This window comes from Lonchura striata, chromosome 2 (genome assembly GCF_046129695.1).
Source record: "Lonchura striata isolate bLonStr1 chromosome 2, bLonStr1.mat, whole genome shotgun sequence".
Lineage (NCBI taxonomy): Eukaryota > Metazoa > Chordata > Aves > Passeriformes > Estrildidae > Lonchura > Lonchura striata.
In genome coordinates, this window is record NC_134604.1 from 91,928,892 (window position 1) to 91,948,665 (window position 19,774).

Consider the following 19,774-nt stretch of genomic DNA (forward strand, 5'->3'; position numbering starts at 1 on the left):
TTTAACAGTATAATGCTAACATTAAGATTACAAAAACAGTATTCCGTGGGGAGTATGACTAGTTAGAACTTGGTTCTCCTCCTTCCCTCTTCCATCCCTGACTTACCCTTTACTTTGTTAGTGTTTGGAGCTTGTTACTGAGAAAGTTGTCCTGGTTTCAGTATCCTGTGGGTTTGTGTATTAATTGCACTGGTTTGTGCAGCAGAACACTGATTTGCAGACAGCTCTTAATACAGACTTTGTGTAACACATGTCTGTAGCTTATGTACTGCATTGCCATTTGGCAAGCAAAGTGATGCAGAGCATGATGACTAATCTTCGGAACAAAATGCCTTGCCTGTGTTATATATTTGCTTATTCTTCTGAATGTAATGCAAGCTATCTCCTGGTATTTTATTGCTTCCTCAAACATTTAAGATTCTTCTAACATTTTTTTTTTCTCTGCTAGTATCTTGTGTATGTGAAATAGTATAATGACTTCTTTAAAATTCACACAACCAATTATTATTCAATCTGCTGTTAGGTTTATTACTAATGGTGTACAATCATTTCTTTTTCCTATGAGCACAGGGAAGGGCTTAAAAGGATATATGTTTTCTGAATCAATGAGGCTCTTCTGAGCTTTCTCTTGAAAGCAATTGGGAGGGGGAAAAAAAGCATGTGTGAATTTGTTTTAACTTTGTTTCATCTATTACTCCAAACAGGAAAGGGGGTCAGTGGTTTTTTTTGTGGCAGCCTGCCAGTTGAGCAAACCATGCTTCTTGGAGCACTTGAATTTATTCTATCCTGGCCAGTAGAAGAAGCAGCTGCTGCTCCTTCTTCACCACTTGTTTATCAGTTGCTGTATTAGTTACTTGCAGCATATGCAGTACCTCTACTTTTTGCCTGTTCTTGAGATCAAAGCAGAAGATAATAAAATTGTGCTCTACATAATATAGAATGTGTCCTTCTATATAAAAATGTAGAGCTTTGGTAAATTATGTCGCTTCACAGACTCCATCAGGGATGGAGTCTGTGTTGAATCTTGATAGGACTCAAATTTGCTTTATATTCGACATTGCTTGGTATTGCAGATCATAGGCTGATCAACACTGTCTGGGAATTTGTATAAGTTTCTTTGACTTAGCTTAATGTCCATTGTAAGGTTCTATGCCCCTGGTAAATTCAGGTGCAAGTGTTAGTGTCACAGAACTATGGAGTAACATATCTAGGAACATGCATATTTAAAAGAAATCATTGTAGTACTTGCTTTCCTTTTAAAGTACTCTGCAGCTTGGGCTTCAGCTGACATTGTACAGCTTCCTGCCGAGATCTTAAACTGCAGACAGTCTTATTCTAAAAGTCTGTGTGTGTCTGTTTGCTAAAGACTATATTGTGTATTCCTCAGGTTTCCTATTAAGTGCCTCTATCTTAAGTGATTAAAATTTTGGTAGCTCTGTTAAATTGTCTTTAAAGAAATAGAAATCAAAACACTCATTTTCGAGCGTCCCTGTAAAGGAGAGTGGAGGGGAAAAAGGAGAAAAGACAGTTCCTTGCTTCAAACTTCACAAAGAGTTTTCCTTTTTCACATTTGGGTTAAATTAATAGCTGCATCTGAGATGTTTTAAGTGGTGAGAGTGTGTGGGAATGCTTGTAACAGTTCAACTCTATATAAACCTCATTCTTAGTAGCTATGAATTTTAAATTGAGCCTGCTTGCTGATCTCAGAGCAGGTGAGAATTCATAATTTGAACACAGTGGAAAAAAAATAAAATTAATAATACAGAGGCTGCACTGCACATTCCCAGTTTATTCAGGAATGTGTCTCTGAGTTAGTCTTATTTCTCTGGCAAGTTTATTTGTATGCATATGTATTAGGAAGTTGGATAATTAAGAAGAATTTTGTTCTTATCAAGAGTTGAACTTATTTATGTTTTTGTTTTCATCTTTCTTTGAAGGGCATTCTGAAAAACAAATGGTCAGTACTCTACCTCCTGCTTAGCCTTAGTGAAGATCCACGAAAACAGTCTAACAAGGTAGGTGAGGAGTCTTTTGTTGCTTCTGAGAAATAATAAATGTGTTTCACTTATTTTAGATGTCTTCAGGAATCCTTATCCAGACTTAACCAATAGCTCAAGGTTATTTTCATAATGTCTGTGTGTGAGGCTGAAAGGAAGAAAACTCTTGTTAAGTATCTGTAATATTTGGTGTAGTTTTCTTATACTACATAAATGTAAAGATATGAGCTTCCCACACGTGCAACTGAAGTTAAGTCTGCTTGGTAGTGTGATGTCTGCTCATGTGATAATGAATTTTAAATGGAGTAGGGAAAGCAGAATGCAGTTGCAGTACTGCTGACACCAAAATGCTTTTTGCAGCTATTCCTAATGACAATTTGCAGGTAAAAAGAAATTGTCTTGCTAAAATACTGCTGCTCACTGTAAGGCACTTTTTTGTCATGATAATTGCATCAAGAAATTTTTCTCTGCATAAATATGGTCTTCAGATATTTCTTGTGTTCTTGATATTACACTCCTATTAACTGAAGATGTGGCTTAAAGCAATTTCCACTTTTTTTTTTTAATTATTTCTCTCTTTTAAAATCCTTTTCTTTTCAGGTGTCAAGTTATGCCACACTTTTTGCTCAAGCATTGCCACGGGATGCTCACTCAACCCCTTATTACTATGCCAGGCCTCAGACCCTTCCATTGAATTACCAAGACCGCAGTGCTCAGTCTGCCCAGAGTTCCTGCAGCATGGGGAGCAGTGGGATAAGCAGCATCAGCCTGTATGCCCTAAATGGGCCGACTCCTACTCCACAGTCACTCATTCCAGGGTAAATTTCAACTTACAAATGGGTTTGGAGAAGACTTGTCTTTTTTCTTTCCTCCACCCTCTGCTTTTGTATGCCATTGGGAATTCCACTTTAGGTGCAGAGAAACAGAGTTTGTGCTGGCATATGACCATATGAAGTCATAAATGGCTGTCCAAATGTGTCCATTTTTAATCACTATCTTCTTGTCTCCTGATTATCCTTCCCACCCCCAAGAGTTGTGAAACAAACACAAAATCACAAGATGCACTTTCAGAAAGGACCAAAGCTTTTTCTTTTGAGTTGAAGACATATTTTTTTAGTTGAGTGTATTTGACATGAGTTATTAAATTCATATTATGGAATTAATTAGTCCTGACAAAACTGGATTTTATTGTTATTAATAGGCTTTACAACTACAAGTACTGCAGTAGTGATAAGATGATGTAGTTCAGGATTCTGGAAGTGGAAGCATGGTAAAAAGCAGTATTTAATCTCTGGACTTCAGGGTAGGAGACTTGGGACTCTTCTGGGATCTTCTTAGAAAGATCTCTTGAGAAGCTCCCCTGGAGGAAAGAGTGATTAAGGAAAGAACAGAATAGGATAATTTTGTTTGAAGAGAGCTACAATGATCATCTGGTTCAATGCTGGACTAGAATGCTGGTTGATACTCAAGGATCACCTCCTGCAAGCTTAAATAAGAAATGAGCAAGGAGGAATTAAAAGTGACAGGGGACCTGCATGGAGAAGCAAGTTGTTTCTGACAAAACTTAGATATAAAAAAAGTGTGCAAAAGATGAAAGCAGGGCCAGGTGCAAAGGAGCATCCAGAGTGACTGCAGTGAAATCCTAAACTGACCTAGAGCTTCATCTTTCAAGGTCCTTGAAGGGAAACAGCAGATATTTCTGCAACTACATAAGCAGTAAAGGAAGGCTAGAGAAAACATGGCCTCTTGTTCAAGGGACATGGACTTAGGTGACGGATACAGAAAAAGTTGAGGTGCTTTGTGCTTGCTTTGTCTTTGTGTTGGTAAAGTCAGCTCAGGACACTGAGACCCTTGGGAAAGTCTTTGTTGCTCTGGAAAGCATGTCCAGACGTGTGATGGACAAGAAGCGGGGGGACTAGGAGTAGTCAGCACAGGTTTCAGAAAGGCATACTTGACCAGTCTTACAGCCTTCTGTGATGAGATGACTGACTTGATGAACAAGGGGAAAGCAGTAATTGTTGCTTATTAAGACTTTTAATGTTATCTACCTGTGACAACCTTATTAACAGACTTAATAAAATATGGACTAGATGAGGTGAACTGAACCCGCTAGACTCAAAAAGATTATAATCAGTTGCAAAAAGTCCCTAATGGTTTAACCAGAAGCTGCATCCTTCATCCCATCTGATGGCAGAGTGAATCTTTGGCAACTTTGCAGATGATACAAAGCTGGGAGGAGTGGTTGTTAAAGGAGGTCATTAACCTGCTTCTCAGAGAGAGCTCACTGGGCTCCAGAAACAGGCTTACAGGAGCCTGCTGAAGTTCCAAGTCCTGTTCCTGGGAAGGAATAAATCCATGCACCAGTACATACTGTATGCTGAGTGATTGAAAAGCAGCTTTGCTAAAAATGTCCTGGGATTCCTGGTAGACACCAAGTTGAACATGAATGTGCAATGTATGGTGAAGAAGGCTGAGAACCTCCAGGGTTGTGTTAAGAAGGACATCACCAGGAGGGTGAGGCAAATAAAACTCACTGCTCAGTACCGATGAGAGCACATCTGAAACACTGGTCCAGTTCTAGTATAAAGAAAATATATAGGTAGGCTGGAAGGAGGAGTCTGGAGAAAGAAGCCCAAAACCATTGAGGGGTTGAAGCATCTGGCACATGAGGGGAAGCTGAGTGAGAGACCTGGAGTTGTTCAGCCTGGAGAAGAAAAGTCATGGGATCTTACCTGTGTAATGGTATGACAAGGGGCATAAGAAGACTGAGCTAGACTGCTTTGGGTCAGGGAAAGAACAAGTGGTAACTGGCAAAATATGAGTTGTGAATCACAGTTAATCAAAAGGGGAAAAAAAAAAACTTCTAGCAATAAGATGGGGATGTGTGTTTGAGGGTGGGGGCATATTGTGAAACACTGAAATGGGTTGTCCAGAGAGGTTGTGTAGGCTCTATGCTTGAAAATATTAAAAATATGACTTGAGCAATGTACCAGCTAACCTTCTCTATTGATCTGCTTTGATCAAAAGGCTTGTATGAAGTGTTATCCAGAGGTCACTTCTAGCCTCAATCATTATATAATCCTGATACAATATAGAAAGATATGTCAGTGAGGTTATTTTATCTGCTTGTTTAAAAATACTGGCAGAACCTACCCTCTTTCTGACATTTTCTTGTGCTGACCTGCTCATACTGTTCCATTTTATTGCAATTTCACTGTGCTCTTTAGTCCTGTAGTCTGTGAGCTGAGCTACCCAAATTAAAGTGTTTTGTGAGCTTCATTCCTCCTGAACTTCTCTTTGTACCTGTTTTTCTTTTTTCTAGACTTACATTTCTCTGAACAGCCAAAATTCAGTGTTGTGCTCTCAGGCCTTACTAATGCTAAACACAGCAGAGCTCAGTCTTCAGCACTGAGACTGGTTGTTCTCAGGATAGGTGGCCTCCTGAGCTGGTAGATGTAGACAGGGAGCAGAATGGATCCACTGTAATTTAGGAGGGAGAAGTTACTGACCTGTTGACCCACTTCGATGCTCACAGATGTGTGCGACTGGGTGGGATTTGTCCTAGAGTGGTGAGGGAGCTGGTGGAAGAGCTCACCAAGATGAGGTCCATCATTTAATCACTCCTGGCTAACCAGGGAGGTCCTAGATAACTGGAGCTTGGCCAATGTGACATTTTTCTCACGGCTAAGACTTTCTTCATGAAAAGAGTTGGCAAGTTTGAAAGGAAGTGAAATTGGAACTTTCCTGGATAGTCCTTCCTTGGTTACATCTTCAGGCACTTGATACAAACTATGTGAAAGAGTAGAGTAGCTGGAAAGTGAACTTTCGTCTCTTTCTCTATTTACCTGTAGTTCTTTGACATGTGTAGTTACACTTCAGCTAATAACAAAACTTAAATGTTTAGTTTTTTCTATTATTATGTTTATTGTTTTTATAGCACCTTCACTTTTAACCTATTTCAGTATAGTTGCACGTTTCATCAAAGTTAATCTTTGATATGAAATCATGTATGTCAAACTTACACTTCCCTTTTCTACAGGTTGGGGGTTTTTTTGCAAGTGTAGGCTTGCAGGAAAATTAATTGCTTTTGTGTTCTCTACCTTTTTCTAAGGTTTCTTAATTAAACCACCACTACCTCCTTCCCTCCAACAAAACATCTACAAAAATCTTGGGGCATCTTTCAAAATTTGCATCACTCCGCACCATGTGATGAGTATAGAATGAAAGTTTTTAAAGGTGCTTCTTCCTTTTATCCTTTTAGACAATCCTATCAAGCTCCGGGTGTTGGAGATTGCCTCCGTCAGCAGCTAGGTTCACGTCTTGCATGGACTTTAACTGCAGGCCAGCCTTCCTTACAAAGCACTACCTCAAAAGGCTTTCCAAATGCTGTCTCTCGTGGTGTGCCAAGGTCTAGGCGAGAAGGGGATACAAGTGGTGAGCAAAGATATATTTGTTGAAGATAATGTTTTTTATGGTTGTTATCTATATCTTCCATTATCTTTTAAATTATTTTGGAATCATGGCATGTTGATTTTTTGAAGAGTGTTTTTCTGGAATGTGCTTAATAGAAGGATATATGTACTTAATAGAAGCAAATAGGCAAGACTAGTGTATTTGACCACAGTCTCTTTTGCTGGTTATCAGGGTTTTTTTGCACTGGTTAGTTGGATTGTGATCTGGTCCTCTTAAAAGACTGAGTTCATTCCAGTGTTTGTCATAGCTAAGTGATTGTGACATGTGAGCAATGATCAGAAGATGCTACTGTTTTTAGAGTCAGAAAGAGAGCTGAGTAAACATAACTTTTTGAAATACTCATCTGTTTGTGGTTCTGTGTCTTTCAGAACTTGGAAATGTGAACTGGAATACAGAGCTCTTAAACCTGTTTTTCTTTAGATTAGCATACTGTTTACAGTGGTTATATTTAGAACAAGTGACATAAAATATTGTCAATAAAATAAAAAATATATAAATATAGACTCATGAAATCACAGAATGGTTTGAGTTAAAGATCATCTTGTTCCAACTCTCCTGCTGTGGTCAGGGACACCTTCACTAGACCAGGTTGCTCAGAGAGCCATCCAGTCTATCCTTGACCACTTCCACGATGTGTATTTACAAATACTAATATTACAGCTTCTCTGGGCAACCTTTGCAGTGCCTCATCTGCCCTCACAGTAAAGAATTTCTTCCTAAATTCCTAATATTGCTGATTTATGTCCATGATTAAGTGCCTATAAACTTGAAGCTGATGTCTAGATCTAGTCTGAATTTACACAAGTGCAACTAAAAAGGAATTCTTTAACAGGTGATCTCTGAGGCAGCTCTTACTGTAAAAGGAAGTAAGTTCTGAATAAGTGAGCTCATGGTAGATGTTGTCATACCATAGCACCGTTACTCTCTGACAAAGGAAGATAAGAGATGCAGACTTTTGTTTGTGGTGGTTTGTTTTTTACTTCCATACAAGTAAGTGTGGCTATTAAGGAACTAAAATATAGCCTGTCTGCCAGCCTCTGCATCTTTGAGTAGCAGTGTACAAAACAGTGGCTTATAGATCAGAGTTGTACTGGTGTATCTGAGGGCAATAGTTGGCATTTAGAACCTAATTAACAAGATTGTTATATGCAAGATGTCTGTGTGTATCTATGTAATGTGAATATGTGTTTTATATATATGGTAAATTTAATATATACAGAAATAGAAAAAAAGAAAAAAAGTAGAAAAATTAGTAGCAAAAAGCATAGGAAAAAGAAATAGAAAAACAAAATCTAGCACTACCTCTTAATTTATTATACTGATTTCTATAAAAAGCAATACTTGTACTGTTGAGTCAGCCAGCAGCTGTGACTTTGGTTCCTATGTGGGATGGATATAAGGACTGACAGTTGTCTTAAATGTAGTCACTTGCTGGTGTAGAAATAGAAGTAGGACTGCGCATTCAGAATATAGAAATCTATTGTCAAGATGATACATTTCTATGAATATTAAATTCCTCTAATTTTTTTCTTCTAAAGTTGCTTGCTTTTATTTTGAAGTTTTCTTACTATTACATCCATACACAGATAAAAAGGCACATTGTATGGCTGATGTTAATACTTGTATTATTTATCAATTAAAGAAATGTGCACTTGACTCACTACTTCACTACATTTCACTAAGAAGGACAACCTACAGTCATGCACATCTTATTGTTATGGGGAGGAGACTGAATTTTAAATGGTATCTTAAAGTGAAGACTACTTATACTGAAATAAGAGTAGAATTTTTTTTTTTTTTTTTTTTTTTTTCTGGGAAAGTGGATTGTTGGGGAGGCAAACTGACAAGAGTAAGAGTACTGTCTGAATTGAGAGAATCATGTTGTAGCATCTCAATTTCTGGTTAGTGGTTGTTAAAAATGTTTAATTCATGAAATCGTAAATGAATTTACAAAAGCAAATGGTGATGGTTTGCCCAGAAAAGATGGGGATAGTTTCAATGGCCTACACAATGCCTTTTTTGATCTTATCTTCCCTTTAAATTTATAAATACCTTACATCTCTAACACAGTCTAACCTCTGACTAGATGTAAGAACCAGAAGCAAACTTTACACTTAAATATTTTCTAGCTCCATAGCTGTTATGTAGTCTCGTTTGATCAGTTTTCTCACTGAGCAGTGGCATATGTAATTGAAAGCCTTTATGAAACAAGCAGTTCTTCCTTTTGGATTAACTGTTCTTTTTCTAGGTGAATGTAGAAGAGGTTATTCTGTAAGTCTATTTAACAACTTCAACTGTTTGTTTAAAGAAGATAAAGTTACTGTGGTGCTTGCCTTAAAACTTGCATTGGTGCATCAGAAGAGATAACAAGTTTAGGAACTGGCCACCGTGACAGTTAAAATAAGACATGCCCTGTGCCATACAAGCTGACTGCTCTGAGAGAACCACAGGTTGCCTTTGCCTGCCTTTAATGCTACCTTGGGCTTTCCTGTCAGACTAAGGGGACCTAAAATAGTTCTTTAGCAGTTACAATCACAGCATAGGTTTTATAGTTTTGGGGTTTTTTTGGCTATGCATCTAAATAGCTCTTCAAAGTTGTAATCAAAATCTACTGTCTCATCAAGTCTAAACACTTTTTTTTTGTTTTTTTTTTTTCTTTTCTAGGTTCTGTTGAAATAACGGAAGCAAATCTTGTAAGAGATGTTTTATATGTCTTCCAGGGAATAGATGGCAAAAACATCAAAATGTGCAATTCTGAAAATTGCTATAAAGTGGAGGGAAAGGTACTGTATGCTGGCTTGTATTTCATATGTGAGCAGAGAAGTATATAGAGGAAAAATAGCCATGAGAAATGTTTAAAAAAGTTAAAACATTATTACATGTCTGTATTCCTTCTACCAGCTGTTTTGTTTTATTTTGTGCTGGTTTTGTTTGTTTTGTTTTTGGGGGTTCTTATGTTAATACAGCAGAGTAGTTTCAACAGTAGTAGTTGAAAATCACTTGGGTAGATTAGATGTAAGAACCAAAATGTAGCATTTCACAAGATGTGAATAGCCTCCCAACTTTTAATCAAGTAGAAGGACTTGTAAATTATGGCTTTGAAGACTTCTGTCAACATTTATCCTCTCCAGTATATAAGAATTAACATAAAACAGATGTAGGCATTTTATTGCATTATTATTAAATTAAATAGCTTGAGATATGGAATGGATGCTAGCCACTTGATGTTATGGGCTTGGTTACAGTTAGAAGTGACTAGATGCAGATGACCTAGAAAAGAAAGGACTGGTGGTAGAACTGAAGAAAGGTTAGATGTGAATTGGAATGAAGACATCAAATGGGGGACAAAAGAATAGAAGAGATGCCTGAGAGACTTCGCTTTAAGGTGGTGATTGGGTGATTGTGTGATTGGGTCAGCTGACCAAAGAACAAAAACTGGTGCAAGTTGCTTTAGCATCTTCACATTCAGCATTTAGACAGTACAGCTTCAGAGTCCAGTTTCTGCTAACTGGTTTCATATTCTTGTTCAGATGGAAAGACAACACTTTCAACTATTACTTATATTAAAAACTTGACTATGACAATATTACATAGTCTTTAAATGGTGGGGAAATTACTTTTGGGACTTTTCTTGTGCCAAGAGCATGGAAGACAGGTCTTAATGTTGATACCTGAGCTCGTTTCCTTTTTTTGCTTCATAATAGTAGCAAAAAGTGAAATGTTGTAGTTGTTCACCATTACTTTACAATGACATTTACAACTGTTTAATGGAGGGATAAATGGAAACACTTAAATCCTGTTAAATCTTATTAATTGACAGATTGCTAATAAACATCCACCTGTAGATGATGCAAAGTTTGTAATTCCTCAGCACCTTCACCGAGTAAATTATATTCCATATATGAGTTTATATATGGAAAAAGAAGGGTAGCGTAATATATTTTTTGAGAGGAATGTGAAGAAAACTTAGTGACTACAAAATTGGCAATGGGTTTCATTAGTTTTCTGTATAGCTTTCATATCCAATAGGCTGGTTTGAGGTCAGAAGCTGTTTTACTTGGAATTTGTAATTCAGGGAATTTAATTACTGACCACAAGCCAGCTGAATAATCTTTGCCTGAGAACTGTCTTTGGTTATTTTTGTGAAGTCGGTTATCTTCCATTCTTCCTTACTTGCACTTGGTCTGAGTTACCGGACCCGGTGAAGATGGGATTGTCTGACCCACTAGAGCTGCAGCTGGAACTTCTGACAAGGAGGACCAAGATTATACCTCCTCTACCTGTATTGACTGCACATTAGGCAAAATAGTCAAAGCATGTAGTTCTCCCTCAGATGACCATCTCATTGTACACAGCCTGGGCGGTTGGGTTTTTTTTCCAGAAATAAACACATTTCTAAGGTGCTATTCTTGCTGAAATGTTTCCTAATCTTAGTGTTAATATTAGGTCTGGTGGTCACATTCAGCACTGCATAAGATAGCAGCTTCTGATTTGATCTAAGACATACAAATGTAGTAACATCAAGCCAATTTTGCATGTTCCTCATTTAATTCCAGCAGATGTGTGTTGTGCTCGATGTTTGCCAAGTACTCTGTACTTGCAGAATTTTAAATAGTCCTTATGTCATCTCTTTGGTTTTAGCTGTGGGCAGGGTTTCTGTGTCCAATTATACTTGTTTGTGCTGGAATTTACCCTACAGAAGTTGTTCAAGAAGTTAAAGCTGTACCTCTGTGGGTAAGCAAGAGGGCTAGGGACTGAACTGTGGTCTTACAACCAAATGCTGCAGCCTGTTTCAAGCCCACACTGGCGTGGATAACACACTCTGACACTAATTGTTATCTTGGAGAATGCCTGTACTGTTAACTAAAAGGTTTAATGAAGGGAATTGATTTCTACTTCTTTGGCAGCTTAACTTCTTGGAACAATTCTTTGCTTTGGTTTCGACTGTTCCAGCTGGCTGTCAAAGTTAAAATTTCTTGTAGAGGTGGGATAAGCCCAGTTGCTGTAGGCGGAAGTCAGTCTCTGTCTTGTGGTCTGTTATCAGTCAGATTGTTTGGGGTTTTTTATTCAATGACGTTTTGAATGCTTGATGGTAGTGCTCCTGAATAATATGGTGAAATGTGGGAGAAGAAAATCTCAAGTAGGAAGTGTCTTATCTGTTGATAATTTAGAGCAACAAATGTGCTGATTCATATAAAAACAGTAGTGGTAGCTAAATAGGGTATTGGGACTAAGGCAGGCTTGCAAGGTGAGTGAGATACTAGAAGAAAATCAGAAACAGACTAGAAGAGTTCAGGACATATGATTAAATAACTTATAAAATCTGGATTTAATCTTGGAAATTGGGTTCCACAAGTTTGTGTTCCTGATGCCTAGTCAGGCATTGGGTAATTTGTTTTCTATTGAAGGTTTCACATGTAGCAATTACTAATTATTTTGTCAAAGCTTTTTCATTAGTTTCAGTAATTAACACCTCTGCTACAACTCTCATATTTTCAGCCTTGCTGATTGTCAGGATAGCATAGAGTCCGATATTGCAACATGAAAATGCAGATTTCTTCATTTTTTCTGAAGACTATTTTGTTATTTCCGTAATTTCCTAATGTAAAAAGAGCATATGAATACTGTTACATTAAGATTTCCAAAAGAGAAGGTCTCAAAGTTGCTAATAGTTTGTTGCTGCTGCCTTTTCAAGCACGTGTGTATAAATATAATGCTAATTACTTGGTTACCTACTCTTTTGTAGTATCTGTACTGTAGAATGTAAAATTAACTGTTTCTGAAACTGGCTTTTTAAAAAGAAAGGAACCAGTATTGGTGGTATAAGGCAGATTTGACTTAATTGCAGAATTGTTTCTGTTAACTTTATAGGTAAGCTTATCCAAGTCCCTCCGAGATACTACAAGTAGACTTGCAGAGTTGGGGTGGCTACATAACAAAATAAGAAAATATACAGACCAGAGGAGTTTGGATCGTGCATTTGGACTAGTGGGACAGGTGAGTCAGCTAGATAAAACAGTCTAACTACAATATTTGTTCTTATTTGGCTAAGAAACTACTGAATAAATGCAATGCTAGAATGATGCATAAACTTTGGAGTTTGAATCATTCATCATTTGATTTACTCCTTTTGTGGATGCTGCATTTGATATGGGTCATAGTTAGAAGGCAAGGAAAAGGCATTTGTCCTTTCTGGTCTTAGGGATTTGCCCCTGTAATTTGTAGCTGGAAACGCTCATAAATTCCTTTTCTTAATCTCAATTTTAAAAAAAAACCTAATACTTAAAAATTATTCATGTATGTCATAAACAAAAATATTTCTTAAATAGGATGATGTCATCCCTGAGGTAATTAATCACAAATTCAGTTGTTAGTGACCTGTGTAGGAGACATTTTTGTTAGCTATTATTGATGATCATGTGTTCATACTACACTAGCTTACATAAAATGCAAGTAGTCCATTATCTTCTGCCCTTTCTTTTGAATACAGCATCAAAAGAATATTAATTTTTGTTTTCATAGGTTTCATCATCATGATTTATAGTCTACAGTAACTTCAATGCTGCTGTAATACCCAAAACCACATTTACTGCTAAGACATTCCTGTTTCCTCTCACTTGCTCCCTCTGTAAAACTGGATATTATCCCTTCTGAGTCGACAGAAATGTTATCCTTGCCTCTAGCCATAACATCCTTCCTAATCTGCCAAGAAATTGAAGTGCTTCTCCCTTCAATCTAATTTTTCTTAAGAGGTCAGTAGAGACACTGTAGTGCTTCCTACTTTTCTAATGTTTTATTCTGTTCCATTCTGTCTATTATTCTAAGTTACCCTTCTAGTTACATATAATTATTTTTTTACTGATCCAGTGGTGATTTCCATGTTTTATATGGCAGTGCTAGTGTGTATGCATTTTCTTTGGACTCTCCCCCTTATATCTGGGTGAAGTTTTATTCTTTAGCAGCTTTCTGCTTGTGATTATTTTTACAGACTCTGGCTTTAATCTTCAAGTTTAAAGGGAGAGAAAGGGGAGAACTTTAATTCTTCAGTGAATTTAAATGTGCAGTATCTTGGCTTCTGTATGCAGGTTTCATATCCTGTGCAGAAGGCTGTGCAGTTAAGTTACCTGAATCTGCATAGCTAATGCTGCTCATTTTGCTTGAGGCAAGCACTTGTATATATTTCTAAGACATAAGTGTACAAATACAAATTTATATTCTGCTCGTACTGTTAGTATCTGGGCACAAAGAGTATGCCTTCATGCTCGGCATAGCTTTTATAGCGGAGAATTTCAGGTGCTGCACACTGCATTAAGGGATTTAGCACGACAGTATATATTGATATAAAACATCTTTCACTTAATGTTCTGAAAATACGATTGTGTAAACTCCTGTTTAAACCAGGTGTAGAATAAGGTGTCTGTCACCTCTTTTATTATGTTTCTGGTGACTGGTTTTACCACACGAAATGTCAGGTATTGGCATTAGAAGTAGACATAACAATGTATTACACTTTATATTTTCCTACCTTTGCTGATTAATTCTAAGTTTTACTTTATCCTCAGAAAATAAGAATAATTAGCAGTTAACTATATTTTTAGCTTGTACTTTGGTATTTTGCCCATTTAGATCCAATTGAGTTAATGAGCATTTTAATTTTTTTCTCTTGAAGCATTCTGTTTTCTTCCTCAATTCTCTTTTGCAGCAGACCAAATCAGAATTCTAGGGTAATGTCCAGTTTTTCTGTAACAGTTTGGGAGGCAAATGTCTCTGGTTTGTGATACGGGAATTGGTACTGGATGTAAATTTTAATTTGTAAAGCTTCTCTGAAAAATTTGTGATCAGTTGGAGTCTAAATCCTTTTGGCTACTAAATCATTAAAGTCAGTGATTACTATTCTTTTTGAGCAGAAAAGTGCCTTTGGATTGTTTTCTTAGAGGCTCTGCTCTGCCCTCTACCTTGGCAAGTGTCACTTTAATAGGTTCAAAAATTCCCTGGAGAAGCAAGTGAGAAGAAATGAAAAGTGGAGTTACACATAAAAGGATTTCTTTTTGCCCTTCAGTACCCTCTGGAATAAAATGAATGTCAAATTTCTTTGTAATTTACAATATTGAGTTAAAGAAAGGAACCTCCTCTCCTTAAAAAAGATACAATGGTAAGATTAATGACTCTTTTTTTCTAGGCTTCTTAGCTGCTTAGCAGGAAAGAAGATTTATTTTCTTTGTGCTTCTAGAAATTATTTCTGCGTTTTACATACTCTAGTGAATAAATATTTTAAGTTCTTGAGTTCTTTCTATGATGTTTTCCTTTTTCCAAATTCTTTTGACTGTAATTTTTAAAGGTCTTGAAGGGAAACTCCTGGGAAATTTCCCATTTAAAAAATTCATCAAAATAGACATCAAATTCATTAGCTAAGAATTGGTTAGAAAGTTCTGAAGAATTTTTGTGTGTGCCTGAGAGTATTCTCCCAAGAAACCAAACAAATAAAAAACTTAGGGCACCTTTTGGGGGGTTTTAAAGTTTTTTTCACTTATTCCCAAATTAATGAGCCATATTTTTAGTTCTGTTTTGAAAAATGTGTTGCAGGCATTTTTTTAGTGTGTATGTTAGGTTAAGACCATTACATAAGTAAAGCAAGGCCTCCTCCAAACCATAAACTGTGGAAAATATTTATGACTAAACCAGTATTGTTTCAGGAATTGTTTCTAAAATTTATCTTGGTTTTTAAACAACCTAAAGTAGCTGTGCTTAGAACTGTTTTGCAAAGGAGAGTTTTTGCTTTAGTTACATCCTGAATTAACTTCTGCACATTTTACAGATTTCTGAAGATAGACTTCATGTTGTTCATTTCTTCCATGTCGAGTGAAGAGTCATATATAACTGTGAATTGATAAAAGGTCAAAATTTTAGAGTACTTGATCTGGCAGCACTTAGTGGGAGATTTTTTTGAGCATTGTTTTCTTGTTCATGTCATACAGTCTATACTGTAAATATAATATACTGTAAATATAATGCCTGACTTTTGTGTTCTTTTGTTAGAGGCCTTCCTGAAATTTGAACTCTGTTACTTCACTGCATACTGCATCTTACATGATTATTTAAAAAAATCTTCAAATGGGTCATGTTTTAATTTGTACATCCCTGTGCTAATTATTGTTGCCATTACTGAGATGATATATCTACTTGAGGAGTTACATTTGTCATAGTTTAATATGTTGATAGAGTTAAGGTAGCAAGAATCAAGGTCACTTAGTAATGTGTATAAATTCCTGGAAAAGGTATGTGGAGCTCCTAGGGAAGTACTTACACTTTGGCCATTTCTCCGAGAATTGGCTTTTATACTGAAACTTGTAGAAAGATTCCCTTCAGGAAATTTCTGACTAGGTTGGAAGTGTGGTGATAGAATTAAATCAGAAAGATTTCTCCTGATTACTTTTCCTTTTTTTTTCTTTTTTTTTTCTTCTCTTTCTCTTACAGAGTTTTTGTGCAGCCTTACATCAGGAACTTAAAGAATACTACCGACTTCTGTCTGTTTTACATTCTCAGGTAAGTTAAGTGGTGCATATTCAGCATCACTATTTTGTTCTATGTTATCTAAATATCTCCTAGAAAGATAATACCTACCTATTCTGGTGGAATGTAAAGGATGTACAGCAATTTCTGTTGACAGTGAACACAATTCTCTGTACATTTCTTGCTCTTTAAATGTATGTGCCTTTGAATATTTTTCTCTTAAGAATTCACTGGTATTTGATGTGTTACATAAGCAAAGAATACAATGTGTATTTCTAAGTTTGTCCCTGTTTTGCATCCTTTTTGTCAGTTTCACCTTGCATAAAATCTTTGTCGTTCAAATCCCAAACAATGTCACACATCCTTGAGTGGAGAAAAAACCAGTTCATATTTCCAGCAGTGCATGATTTAGCAGCTAGTAATAACAGTTACAACTTCTTTCTGTGTGGGGCGGTTTGTACATTTTTCTTGTCCCTTTGTTTTCTGACAGTAAAGACATTTGTTCTGCAGATGTTTCAATGTTTTACTGTTTTCCTGTAACATATAGACCAAGTCAGTGCTGATAATCTTGCTATTTTTCCACAAATGTTTGTAGATATGTGCATCTAGATGCTGTCTCTAAAATAAAATAAGCATTCTTCTACTTGCCTTTTTTTAAAAGGAGTTTTCAAAGGGCTCATTACTTGTAATGGTGAAAAAATTATTCTGAGAATTGACCTAAAGCTAAATTATACTGCCTCTTAAAATTCTAACTTCAATAAAATCTTTATAGTTTGTCATAGGCTTTTGTTAATGTTTTCAAATCATCTGTTAATGTTTTCAAATCATTCAAATCAACTTGCAGTTCTTGAATGTTCTTGACTTTTGGAATATTGTTATATATATTTTTTGCTTGTTTTTCCTAGCTATTATCCAGTTATTCCTTTTGTAATTACTTCTTGCTCTGTCCAAAATGTGTTTTCTCTCTTGGTTTGTTGATGCTTTGATTTTTCTTCTCTAACTTCTAAAACTTCTTGACCATGAAAATAAGTGACTACTTTAAGATGCAGTTTTGTCTACCTTTCCTGCCCCATCAAACCTTGCAAAAGGAGGGATGTTGCAGGGTGGGAGTGAAAGCCTGTATGGAGAAAGCAAAAGTTCTGGGGTTATTTATTTTCAAACTGCATTTGCCTTTGTGGTGGTTGACCCTGGGCAGCAGCCAGGCACCCATCCGGCCTCTTGCTCCCCCCTGTCTCTTAAGGAACAGGGAGAAAATAGAAGGAAGACAAAAAGGCAAGTCAATCAACTTAGTGAGTTTAGAAGGGGAAGCAAAAGCTGTGCGTGCAAGCAAAGCGAAGTAGGGAATTCATTCACTTCTTTCCTTCAGCAGGCAGATGTCCAGCTGCTCCTGGCAAACAGGGTCTCAGGATGCTTAACACTTTCTTAGGAAGACAGACTCCATCATCACAAATATTCCTATTTCCTTCTACTTCCCCTGGTCTTTTTTTCCTGAGAAAGCTTTTTGTCCTCCATAAGCTTGGAAATGGTTTTCCAGTGTTAGTTGCTATCCCAAGGAATGGAGTCTCACTGGTGTGTAGTTTTATGGCTTCTCCTGAAGAAAGGCACGACATTTGCTTTCTCAGGGTTGTCAAAAACCGCCTCTAATTGCTGTGTAGCAGAAATAATGGAGAGTGGCCTTGCAGTGACATTGGCCAGCTCCCCTCAACACTTGTTGGTGTATCCCATCAGGTCCCATAGACTTAAGCATGTCCCATTTGTTTGGTGTACCCTAGCCTGATCCTTCTGAACTCGGTCTTCCTTGTTCCAGACTTCTCTTCTTATCTTGATGTGTGGTATCCCAGCAACAAATCTCACTGAAATACCAAGGCAAAAAAGGCATTAAGTACCTCAGCATTTTCCAATTTTTGTCACCCCTCATGTAGCATCATTCAGTAGCTGGGCACACATTTTTCTCAGTCTTAGTTTTATTGGTGTTCTTATTGTTGCTCTTCACACTCCTTGCCAGATTAATCTTCAGTGTTAGAGTTCATGAGTGCATTAAGCATGTTGATTAAATGCATTTTCATAGGGAAAAGTCAATGCAATCTTGGCATTGCTTTGCTGCAGCAGAGACTGGAGTTTCTGGGGAATCTAGGTCCCTCAGTACCTAACTGAAAGGGTTCCCAGAGTCATGTTACATTTGGATTTTCAGAAGCTCCTGGCAGCTTTCTTTCCCAAAGACATGAAAGAAAGGACGGAGATCGAGCAGTGGAGGAGAGATTCTTTTGTGTCTTGAAAGGTGGAAGGGCTTGAAGGTCACACTGCGGAATGGGCAAAAAACCTGTACCTTTTAGCTTCTTGAAAACAGAAAATTAACTTGAAATTGAGTGTATGTGCTGTTCAGGAAATTGTACAGGCGGCCAGCTGTTAACTGCAGTTCTAGAGAGCAGTATAGGCATAGAACAACAAGAATCTTGTCAAAGCATTCTGTACTCTCTTTGTAACATTTTATTATGTGTTCAGTGATTCTTCTGAGCATGTTTCTGCACTAGAGTGTGTAATCCTGAGCATACTGTCTCCTATTCCATAAGCATCTCTGGTCTTTTTCTTGCAGGCTGTTTTCACAATGTCAGCCCAGTTAAAATGCAGTTCCATGATGAAGATGTACCATGTCTTCCCTAAAGTCAAAGAGTGGCTCATGTATCTCTCTTATCATTGCTGATTTCCAAAAACACCAAAGAAAAATCCCAGACATGGACCCAGGAGCATTTGGAAGCAAATTAATTTAACTGGCTCTAAGGCTGAACTTACTGTGGATGACACTAGCCTTAAATTAACATGTTGCATTTGGCTAAAAGAAGGTGCTAGATGAGAAAGCACAGAGTGATTTGCTTGTAATATACCAGAAACAGAATATTTTCTTTGAGACTGCCTACTTGAACTGCTCCAGGAACTTGCTTCTGTATTCTTGTGTTCTCATCCTGCTTATTCCATCCGACTTGTATAAGATTTACATTTGCACCTTGGATCAAATACTTAGCTTTTATTTTCCATGGTGTTGGAAGATTCATGATAGTCACATTATGATAGAGTTTTTTTACTGTAGCTTTTGAAGTTTGGTGTTTTTTTTTCAATGTAGCAATTCCTTAGTCTTACTATAAGGTTAATTTAAGTTCTGATGGCTTCTGGAGGAAGGCATTGAACAGAATTTATCACATATTGAACTAAAATAAACTGCAAGTGCAGTAATAAAAAGTTTACCTCCCGCAGTCTGCCTATCCCTTAGATGTTTTTCTTTACTCTTTCTTGAGTCTGTCTTTCAGGATCTCTTCTCTTTTCCTTTGCTCTTCTCTCTTTTCAGGACTATTACCTTGCTGTCTTTAACTTTCTTGGTCTTTGTGCTTTGTCTACCTCATTGCTTATGCTTGTCTCTGTTCTTTTACCTGTGCTCAAGTTTGTTTCTACTAAAAATTGACTCTCAGGTTTTGGCCCAGTGATTTGATGAGAGAATACGTAACACTGGGTATTTCAAGAGTATTATTAAAAATCTGACTTTGGAACAAATTATGAAGCCTGAGTTCTGCCTCAGTTCTTTGACATGTCTTTGTGTTTCTAACTTCATCAGTTACAACTGGAAGATGATCAGGGTGTCAATTTGGGACTTGAGAGCAGTTTAACACTTCGTCGTCTTCTAGTCTGGACATATGACCCCAAAATAAGGTTAAAGACCCTTGCAGCACTTGTTGATCACTGTCAAGGTCTGTTGCACATTAGTTTAATATTTCTGGGGATGTTATATAACTTTGGGCTGTTGT

The 19,774-nt window shown here is 37.0% G+C and overlaps 1 protein-coding gene across 1 annotated transcript in view; it reads left to right on the forward strand.

Moving 5' to 3' along the window:
* The window catches only part of TUBGCP3 (tubulin gamma complex component 3), a 48,681-nt gene that overhangs the window by 13,479 nt on the left and 15,428 nt on the right, over window positions 1–19,774 (forward strand). The window contains exons 4-10 of the mRNA XM_021545531.2: window positions 1,938–2,015; window positions 2,598–2,815; window positions 6,259–6,431; window positions 9,135–9,253; window positions 12,342–12,467; window positions 15,945–16,013; window positions 19,585–19,717. Of these exons, the coding sequence (XP_021401206.1) occupies window positions 1,938–2,015; window positions 2,598–2,815; window positions 6,259–6,431; window positions 9,135–9,253; window positions 12,342–12,467; window positions 15,945–16,013; window positions 19,585–19,717 (916 nt within the window). The remainder of the gene's footprint in view (window positions 1–1,937; window positions 2,016–2,597; window positions 2,816–6,258; window positions 6,432–9,134; window positions 9,254–12,341; window positions 12,468–15,944; window positions 16,014–19,584; window positions 19,718–19,774) is intronic.